Below are 10,456 nucleotides of genomic sequence, written 5' to 3'. Positions count from 1 at the left end.
GCACGCACGCACGCACGCACGCACGCACGCACGCATGCACACATATATATGCAAATTTTCAATCAAAATCAGAATTTGATATTTCTTGAATTCTTTGTAAATTGTAAAGCATTTAAATGTTTTAGCGTAATTTGAAGTTGCAAAACACGGAGTATTTATTGTAGAAAATAATTACAAAATTTAATTTAATTAAAAATTTTTTTGCTATGCGTTGGAACCTTTATTTCGTGCAGTTTTACGTAAATGTTTTCCGTCTGGAAAACTGGATGTGAAACTATGTGAAGAAATAATATGAGTATAATTATATCTTCAGGATTTATAATGTAGCCAGCTTGATGGATGATTTGCGAAAATTGTATCGGACCGCTGGTATTAACAGCAAAGGTCTCACTTTTATTTTCACCGATAATGAAATAAAAGATGAAGCATTTTTAGAATATATAAACAACATATTAAGCGTTGGCGAAGTAGCCAATCTTTTTCCAAAGGATGAGTTAGATGAAATTTTGACAACTGTTACGCCGCTTATGAAAAAGGTTGATCCCCGACGACCTCGTACGCAAGACAATCTTTACGATTACTTTATATCGAAAGCGAGAAATAATCTGCATATAGTCTTATGCTTTTCACCAGTGAGTTTTCATTGTTGAAGACATATAATATAATATAATATAATATTTGCATTTATTCTATTCATTCTTTTTTCTGGGTCAAGTATGTATATGTATAGTAGTAATACATAATTATTTACGCAGGTCAGTGGAAAGTTCAGATCTCGGTCATTAAAATTCCCTGCCCTTATATCTGGTTGCACGATAAATTGGTTTTGGAAATGGCCAAGGGATGCGCTATACGCAGTAGGTGAACACTTCCTAGGTACATATAACGTTATATGTAGTCCGGAAGTAAAACAACAGTTAATTCAAGTTGTGGGCGATATTCAAGATAACGTAAGCGATATCTGTACAGAATACTTCGACAGGTTTATTTTTCTATTTTCTTATCATCAGTACTTCACCGTCTGTGTGTAAATATAATCAAGCTAATGTAATTTCGACGAATGCAGGTTTCGACGACAAGTATACGTGACTCCGAGATCATTTTTAACGTTTATCGACAGTTATAAAATGTTTTACAAGCAACGTTTGGATGACATTAACATAATTGCTTCCCGTATGAGTAGCGGTTTAAATAAATTAATTGACGCTGCGGCTCAGGTCGATATGTTGCGACATGAATTGGAAAAAACTCAAGAGGAGATTGTGATAAAAAATGTTCAAGTGGAGGCGGTAAGCAATATATTTTTGTAAAATATCAATTTTATTAAAAATTCCGATCTTACATTTAATGTGTAATAATGCAATACATATTTAGATTCTTATTACTGTAAATGAGAAAAAAAAAGAAGCTGAAGCTGTGAAAGCAAAAGTGCAAGTGACAAAAGATGAAGCGGAAGCGATTCTACAAGTGATAGTAAAAGATAAGACAGTGGCAGAACAGAAGTTGAAAACTGCGGAACCTGCTTTATTGGAAGCTGAAGCTGCGTTGCAGGTGTTGTGACCAATAATTGATATTATTATTATGTCAAGTATTGATGCAAATGTTCATTGACAGCAACACACATATTTCAGACCATAAAAGCAGCAGATATCGCTACAGTTCGTAAATTGGCTAAACCACCGTATTTAATTACGCTCATAATGGATTGTGTTTTGATTCTATTTGGACGAAAGCTGGAACCAGTCAAACCAGATTACGAACATCAATTTCTAACACCTTCGTGGTCGGAATCACTAAAGGTAAGTCCTATAACATATTAATTTTTATGTTAATAGAAAATAATCGAAAAAACTCATGTCTTATTTTATGTTATATGTTATGTTATGTTATGTTAATAAAATATTATTTGAGCCTATTATTTCTCACAGGTTCTAGCTGATGTCAGATTTTTATATAATATACAAAATTTTCCAAAGGATGATATTAATGCTGAAACTATCGATTTAATGATGCCATATTTAAATTATCATATGTATACTTATGAAGCCGCAAAGCAAGCCTGCGGAAACGTTGCGGGTCTCATACAGTGGACTATCTCCATGGTTTCTTTTTATGAAATAAATAAAGATGTGCTGCCTTTGAAGGTATTCGCTATTAATAAACATTGTTGCGAGATGAGACAGTCGATGTCATTTCATAGCTTATAGTAGGATATAGCGAGAGAATGCTTTATCTAACTACATAATATATTCATTTTTATCTCTCATTTTTTAAGCGATAACGTTGGTCGTTCTCCAGTTTCAATATGAAAAATATAGTGTTAAGAAATGTGTAATAAGAAAGAATCACTTTGTAGGCAAATCTTCTTGTTCAAGAAAATTATTACGAGAAAGCTAACAAAAATTTAATCATAGCAGAAGAATTATTGAAAGAAAAGGACGACGCTTTAAAGATAGTACAAAATGAATTCGATGCCGTGACGCAAGAACGACAAGTGCGATAACAATCATGAGGCTATATTTAAAAAATATATTTGTACAAAAAGAACGAATTTTGAAGTATTAAAAAATTTAGGTAGACATAAATTCGAAAATTTTATTGGATCATCAAAATAACTATGTTATGTGTTGAAGAAAGCATGATGATCAATAAATGTAAAAATTTTTGACATTAATAATCAGTTTAAGTTCGGCATATTTATTTTAATAGTTTAACAAAATTATTTTTAGATCAATATGTAGCTAAATTTTTAGAATTTTAGATACTTCAGCAAACCGTTCTTTTCGTAATAATATTAATGAAATTGAAATTAAACAATTATTTCACATATAATAATGTATTTTGTTAGAAAATTATGGATCAAGCTGCGGTATGTCAAGCAAAAATGGATACCGCAACTGCTATGATTGAAGGATTATCTGGAGAAAAAATAAGATGGACAGAGCAAGTTATTACATTTAAATCAGAAATAGAACGTCTCGTTGGAGATGTGTTGATATTCACTGGATTTTTTTCTTATTGCGGGCCATTTAATCAAGAATTCCGAATTCTTTTGCAAAGAAAATGGTTCGACTTTATACAAGAAAGAAAGATCCCAATTTCTCTTAACATAAACATTGTTAATGCATTGACAGATACAGCTACGGTAAATTATATAAATTACACAAGAAATATAATTGAAACTCGTAATGAACAAATAATAAGCATTCAATTTATCATAGCTTAGTGAATGGAACTTGCAAGGTCTGCCAACTGATGAATTATCAATTCAAAATGGAATAATTGTAACGAAAGCATTGAGATATCCTTTATTGATCGACCCACAATTGCAAGGCAAAACATGGATTAAAAATAAAGAAAGAGAGTTTGATTTACAGGTACGTAAATAGAATCAAATTGTAATACAATTGAAATACAACAAACTTAATTTAATATGCTTTAATGTACTTTTCAGATAACATGGTTAGCACACAAATATTTTAAAAATCATTTAGAAGATTCTATATCGATAGGACGACCATTATTAATTGAAGATGTAGGGGAAGAAATAGATCCGATGCTAGACAATTTATTGGAAAAAAATTTTATAAAAATAGGAACCTCTTTTAAAGTAAAACGATATTTTAGATTGTAATTTTAGCACAATTTTATATTTAACATAATTTATATTGTTATAAAAGGTTAAATTAGGTGATAAAGAAGTGGATATTAGCAAAGATTTCAGACTTTATATCACGACAAAGTTACCAAATCCTTTTTACACTCCAGAAATATTTGCTCACACATCTATAATCGATTTTACTGTTACAATGAAAGGTAAAAATATATATTCTATTATTTACATAGTATAAATACGTATAAATACGTTTATAAATATATATTTTTTATTATAATTTAATTTAATTTATTTTATTTATATCTTATTTTAACAGGTCTAGAAGATCAATTATTGGGAAGGGTTATTTTAACAGAGAAGGAAGAGTTGGAGACAGAAAAAACGCAATTGATTGCTGATGTAGCTGCGAATAATAGAAAAATTAAAGAACTAGAAACGAATCTTCTATACAAATTGGGAACTGTAAAAGTATGTATATAATTCTCTTTGTAGCGCTAATTAAATAACTCTGAAATAAGTACAATATATAATATCTTTCTATGTTGTTTTTTTATTCTTTCAAAGGGTCCTTTAATCGAAGATGTAGAATTAATGTCAGTTTTGAATATCACGAAACAAACAGCGGCAGAGATAAACAAAAAACTGAGCACCGCAAAAGATACAGAATTAAAAATCGATGCAGCACGGGAAGAATTTCGACCGGTTGCAACACGTGGTAGCGTTTTGTACTTTTTGATATGTGACATGCCGCATGTCAATTGCATGTACCAAACGTCCCTTGTTCAATTCTTAGAACGATTTGATATCTCAATAGCTAGGTAAATATACACAGATAGTTTCTTTGTAATGCTAGCGGTTTGCATTGTGGAGATTGTGCTACGACAGATGTTCCTAATGTCGTAAATATGAATCCTATCCTGTTGAGCAATGCGTATTAAATCGTGATTTTTGTCCAGATCCGAGAAGAGTCCAATAACTCAGAGAAGAATAAATCACATCATCGAATTTTTGACTTACGATATCTTTAAGTACAAATCACGCGGACTTTACGAAATACATAAATATATGTTTATTTTGTTGATGACATTGAAAATTGATCTGCAACAGAATAACATCACGCACGAGGAGTTTCAGTATTTTATTAAAGGTGGCGCAGCGCTGGATTTAAAAACAATTGAGCCAAAACCTTGCAAGTGGATTATGGATGTAACGTGGCTTAATCTAGTTGCGCTATCGTCATTAAGACAATTTCAATATATCGTGGCTCAAATACCCGCTTCTGAGAAAGTTTGGAAACATTGGTTCGACAAAGATGCACCAGAGGAGGAAGTTATACCAAACGGTTATAACACATTGGATACATTCCGGCGATTGCTCTTGATAAGGTAATCTTCCATTAAAGTAATCTTTACTGCAGCAAAAATTCAGAATTGACACATAACAGAAATTTATAATTAAGATTTTAATATTTTATATGTAAAACACGAAATATGAATTATGAAATATATTCTGGAAAGTTTTTGAATATCTCTAATAAAAAGTGCAGGACAGATACTTTTAAAAAATGTGATTAACTCTGAACTACACAATTGCACTAAGATAAAAAAATTTTATTAAATTAATTGTTTATTTACCTAATTAATTTAGTTGTCTTAATTTCTTTCTTGTTGGAAAATGTATATATTTTAATCAAATATAATATGTTTGATTTACATTTTTTATTAAAAAAAATAAAAACGAAATAAATTATTTTAGTCAAATGAACAATTTTTTTTTGTTAGAATATGAAAATTATATTTAAGTTTTATAGCATCCTGTTTGAAATATAAATAAATTTCTGTCTTACGGCGATTAATAAAGTAGAATTCAAAGTTTTTTCATCTACAATTTAGAATCTTATAATATCAATTGTACAAATTGTACAATAGTCCACAAATTTTTTGTTTCGGATCTAAATAACATCACTGCTATAGTTGAAGATTATGCATATAAAATACAAAGATTTATTAGATGCGATTTATTAGATGTACAAATAAATAATTCATTTTTTATTGTATAAGATTTATACAATAAATTCATTTTTTTTATTGCATAATATTTTATGATATAAAATTCAATATTTATTGTTAAAATATTCATGATTTTGAACTGACACAGTTCAAAATCATGAAAGCATAATCTCTTATTTTTCAATACTTCCTTTTATCTTTCGAATAAGTTATAGATTTAATATAAATTAATAAAATGGCTCAATTAGAATAAATCAATATAAATAATAAAAAAGGCTATGAGCCAGTTAAATTTAAGAACATTTAATATTCTTTAATTGGTTCATAGCTCTTTTTATTATTTATATTGATTTGTAGATTAAAATTTGGTAGAAAGACTGGTGTTTACATGCAATAAAATAATATGCGAAAAAATATATAAAATAATATGTTTGCAGAGCTTGGTGTATGGATAGAACGCTATCGCAATCAAGGAAATATATAGCATCATCCTTAGGAGCAAAATATGCAGAGTCTGTGATTACGCTTTTCGATGTAATGCATAGTGAATCAAGGCCAAATACACCAATGATCTGTTTCTTAAGCATGGGATCGGATCCCACGCCTAACATCGAACAGCTCGCAAAGAAAATGGAAATCATTTGTAGAAGCATATCGATGGGACAAGGTCAAGAAGTTCATGCTCGTCGACTGCTTAATAGCGCGAAAACTGAAGTATACTAGTATAGACAGGAAACGCTTTCTTTTTGTTACAAAGTGTTATTAATTTTAGCCATTTGCAGGGTTTCTGGGCATTATGCCAGAATTGTCATTTAGGCTTGGAGTATATGACAGAATTGATAAACTTTCTTTTAGAAATGGAAGCGCCGCATCCAGATTTTCGCATATGGATCACGACGGAACCGCACAAAGATTTTCCTGTTTCCTTACTACAGATGTCTATAAAATATACATATGAACCACCGCATGGCATCTATTTACTTAAATAAAGATCCCAGATAGCAAGCTGACGTCATTTGTCACTATTTGATCAAAATGACATTTATGACGATATTTTGACGTCAAAATGATGACAATAACATCTGCTTTCTACCAGGGATATATTCTTATGTAAGGAAGTAAGAGTAGCATAATCAAAGTGATTTCCACGTTAGGAGTACGTGCGAGTTTATTGGCGACGTACAGTAGTGTGACTCAGGAAATATTGGACCAGTGTGACGCAAAGCAATATATACCACTGGTATACACCGTATCATTTCTGCATACCATTGTTCAGGAAAGACGGAAGTTTGGTCCCTTGGGATGGAACATACCTTATGAATTTAATTCCTCGGACTGGCTGGCATCTTGCATGTTCATAAATAATCATTTAAATGATTATGATCCGAAGCGTGGTATAAATTGGCAAAGCGTGCGGTAAATGAAAAAGTCTAAATTTTATCAGTTCCCAAGCAAAAGCAACAGATTACAATAACGTTAAAGTAACATTAAAATGATATGATTAATGTGACTGATATGGATGATTGAAAAATCATTTTTAATAATCAAGAGCTCTTTTGATGCCATTTGGCATCATCATGACTTTTTGTTCTGCTTGTGCTTTTTTTTTCTTTCTCTTAGAAACTAATTCGCTCTGCATATTTTCAGTTACATGATAGGCGAAGTGCAATATGGTGGACGCATTACAGACGACTACGATAAGAGATTATTAAATACCTTCGCAAAACTGTGGTTTACGGAAGCGCTTTTCGCGGAAGATTTTGTTTTCTACAAAAGTTATCCACTTTTGGTATTGAAACAAGTAAGCGACTATCTAAAGACGATAGATGCTATGAGTCTCATGGATCCGCCACAAGTGTATGGTTTACATCCAAATGCAGACATTACGTAAGATATTATCGCGAGAATTATAGATATGTACGAAGTATGTAAAATAATTGAAAAATCATGCTTAACATGCATATAGATATCAGAGTAACACCACACAGATTGTGTTAGATACAATAATATCCGTGCAACCGAAAGAAGCGGGTATCGTTGGTGTAGAAACCCGAGAAGTGGTTGTTGTAAGACAGGCGAAGGAAATGCTAGAAAAAGTACCGCAATTATATGACATGTTTGAAGTTAAAGAAAGGTTAATCAATTATCTGTTGTTCTTTAATTATTTTAATTATTAATTATTGCAAATAAATAAAGAAGGAACTAATATGGTGGAGGCTTAGTTTTTTAGTGTGTTAAGATATTAATAATATCAAATTGACAATTTCATTATGATATTATTATTTTAGTTTCAATTTATGATTGCGTTTCAAGTTCGGAATAAGTGATATAATTGTAATTTATACGCGACGTGTGCTCTTAGTATTAAGACACCACTGTCTCCTGATTTAAAAGATAGAATTCACATATAAAAGTATTATTAGGTACTGAAATCTAGCCTTGATCGTAGGTCTTTTCCTTACTTATTCGATTTAATTATAGTGGTTTAAATTAATTTATTATCGTTAATTATTTTGTATAGTTTCTTTTAATAAAAATGATTAATAAAAAAATAATAAGTGCTTTAATTATCATAGATTGCACGCAATGGATCATACCGCCCCAATGAACATTTTTTTAAAACAAGAGATCGACAGGATACAGGTGGTTATAAAATTAATACGCATTATGCTCAAAGATCTTTTGTTGGCCATAGAAGGTGTAATTATAATGAGCGAGGTAATTTTCTTAGGCTCCCCCTTATCATTACAATCATTATATAAAGCGCAGTAAGGTGAATAAATATGAATATATTTTCAGGAATTACGAGACGTTCTTGACAATATATACGATGCTAGGATACCGAAGATCTGGAAGGCTCGATCATGGGAGTCTGCTTCTTTGGGATTCTGGTTTACAGAACTGTTGGAGAGAAATCAACAATTTTTGACTTGGCTGCAGAGCGGGAGACCATCAAAATTCTGGATGACTGGCTTCTTCAATCCACAAGGTATTTAATATATATATTTTTGTGTTGAATGTGTTCTTAGTATTAGAACTGTCGATGATATTCTTTTAAAACTATTGCAAGTATTAATTTGATGATTTCTTATTTTTTGTTTTTGACTAGTAAAGAAAAAATTATTTTAATATTATTTATATTATTAAAATTATTTATATATATATATTTTCAATATATTTTAAATATATTTTTATACTATATATTTAATACAAAAAAGATAAAAATGCAAATAATTAACGGAATCAAAATAATAATCGTAAGTGGTTCTAGTGTTAATCAAATATAATAATGGCTTGATTAGCTTAAAAAACAGTATTTACAGGATTTTTAACGGCGATGAAACAAGAAATAACGCGGGCGCATAAATGGGCTTTAGATAATGTTATACTTCATAATGAAGTCTTAAACAAAATAGCGGAAGAGATCAAGGCACCACCACCAGTATGCAATTGATAATTACACAATATACATATGTACAAAATTACTTTGCGATAATTAATGATATTGATGTTCACGAAATAGGAAGGTGTTTATGTCTATGGCCTATTTCTCGAGGGTGCCGGCTGGGACCGAAGAAATATCCGCTTGTGTGAATCGGCAAATAAAGTCCTTTATGTATTAATGCCGATAATACATATCTTCGTTTTACATAATATAGACAAGGTTCCTCCCCCAAATAAAGGCCTGAAATTATATCAGGTAAGTACAAGAATTTCAATTTAGTTCTAATAATTAATTTAAATAAATGATTATAATCATTACAATTAATAAGAATAATTATTATAATTTAAAATAAAGTATAAAATACACGGTATGATATATATATATATATATATATATATATATATAATAAAATATATCATTCAAATATTTTTTTGCACAGTGTCCCGTATATAAAAAACCTCAAAGGACTTATATATTGCTAGTAACATCGCTCTGGCTGCAAACTCTAAAAAATCCTGATTACTGGATATTGCGGGGAGTCGCTTTGTTATGTGATACTAAATAATTTATTAGAAATAAAGTGATGTGAAGGTACATAATGTACAAAAATTTTTAAAATAAATTTATATATTGACAAAATAAATCTCAAATTTTGTATTGGAGAATTAAACAAAATATTGGCGAATGTTAGCGGCTGAAAAAAATCGCTAAAGATTAACGATAAAATAATAAAAAAATTATTAATTTAGCGTTTTACGTTTTGATTTTCTCATTTGCTGAAAGTTTTTTTACTTCAAGATTGGTCAATAAAAGTCGATATTTTATCTCTCAATAAAATCTGTGAGTTCATCTCACGTGAAAGCAGTCGGTAAACAGAAAGTAGCGCACTCTGTTCCGCAAAAAGCGAACTATGACGAACTATGACTATAAAATTCAAATCTCGCGTAATGAAAATCAAGCGTAATGCGATATGTAACGCGAAATGGGTGCTTCGTAAAATCTGTGCCGTTGTATTCGTAATCGCGCGAAATTAATCATATGGAAGTGTGCAATCGGCATCGTTCCAACATGTCTGCAATGTCTGCAATGTCTGCAATGTGAGTAATTAATTGTGTTGTCCCGCATATTATAGGCAACGCGTTTTGTATTTTATTCGAATCGAGTCGCTCTCGATCTTTCAATCGTTACGCCATTATGGAATTTTCTTGGGAGATATTACAACTACACTTCAAAATGTCTTTTCCGAAGAAAATTTTATTAGATATAATATAATGTACGTTATATATGCTATATTTCGAATAAAATTTTCTTCAGAGAGGACATTTTGGAGTATAATCTAGAATTATAATCTAATTAAATAATACAATCACATAAAGTTGTGATAAA

The 10,456-nt window shown here is 30.4% G+C and overlaps 1 protein-coding gene across 1 annotated transcript in view; it reads left to right on the top strand.

Moving 5' to 3' along the window:
* The window catches only part of LOC105618026 (dynein heavy chain 8, axonemal), a 27,228-nt gene extending 17,593 nt beyond the window's left edge, over nucleotides 1–9,635 (top strand). The window contains exons 40-63 of the mRNA XM_012199569.1: nucleotides 314–632; nucleotides 756–982; nucleotides 1,067–1,289; nucleotides 1,375–1,551; nucleotides 1,632–1,799; nucleotides 1,929–2,144; nucleotides 2,357–2,494; nucleotides 2,849–3,145; nucleotides 3,222–3,377; nucleotides 3,455–3,610; nucleotides 3,681–3,816; nucleotides 3,933–4,084; nucleotides 4,181–4,434; nucleotides 4,573–5,001; nucleotides 6,063–6,339; nucleotides 6,408–6,594; nucleotides 6,780–7,041; nucleotides 7,273–7,512; nucleotides 7,592–7,759; nucleotides 8,202–8,343; nucleotides 8,425–8,614; nucleotides 8,949–9,067; nucleotides 9,149–9,325; nucleotides 9,510–9,635. Of these exons, the coding sequence (XP_012054959.1) occupies nucleotides 314–632; nucleotides 756–982; nucleotides 1,067–1,289; nucleotides 1,375–1,551; nucleotides 1,632–1,799; nucleotides 1,929–2,144; nucleotides 2,357–2,494; nucleotides 2,849–3,145; nucleotides 3,222–3,377; nucleotides 3,455–3,610; nucleotides 3,681–3,816; nucleotides 3,933–4,084; nucleotides 4,181–4,434; nucleotides 4,573–5,001; nucleotides 6,063–6,339; nucleotides 6,408–6,594; nucleotides 6,780–7,041; nucleotides 7,273–7,512; nucleotides 7,592–7,759; nucleotides 8,202–8,343; nucleotides 8,425–8,614; nucleotides 8,949–9,067; nucleotides 9,149–9,325; nucleotides 9,510–9,635 (4,936 nt within the window). The remainder of the gene's footprint in view (nucleotides 1–313; nucleotides 633–755; nucleotides 983–1,066; nucleotides 1,290–1,374; nucleotides 1,552–1,631; nucleotides 1,800–1,928; nucleotides 2,145–2,356; nucleotides 2,495–2,848; nucleotides 3,146–3,221; nucleotides 3,378–3,454; nucleotides 3,611–3,680; nucleotides 3,817–3,932; nucleotides 4,085–4,180; nucleotides 4,435–4,572; nucleotides 5,002–6,062; nucleotides 6,340–6,407; nucleotides 6,595–6,779; nucleotides 7,042–7,272; nucleotides 7,513–7,591; nucleotides 7,760–8,201; nucleotides 8,344–8,424; nucleotides 8,615–8,948; nucleotides 9,068–9,148; nucleotides 9,326–9,509) is intronic.
* The last annotated feature ends 821 nt before the right edge of the window (nucleotides 9,636–10,456 follow it).

Source organism: Atta cephalotes, assembly GCF_000143395.1.
Source record: "Atta cephalotes unplaced genomic scaffold scaffold00001, whole genome shotgun sequence".
Lineage (NCBI taxonomy): Eukaryota > Metazoa > Arthropoda > Insecta > Hymenoptera > Formicidae > Atta > Atta cephalotes.
The sequence above is the reverse complement of the archived record's forward strand: the minus strand, read 5'-3'. Positions and strand labels throughout refer to the sequence as shown.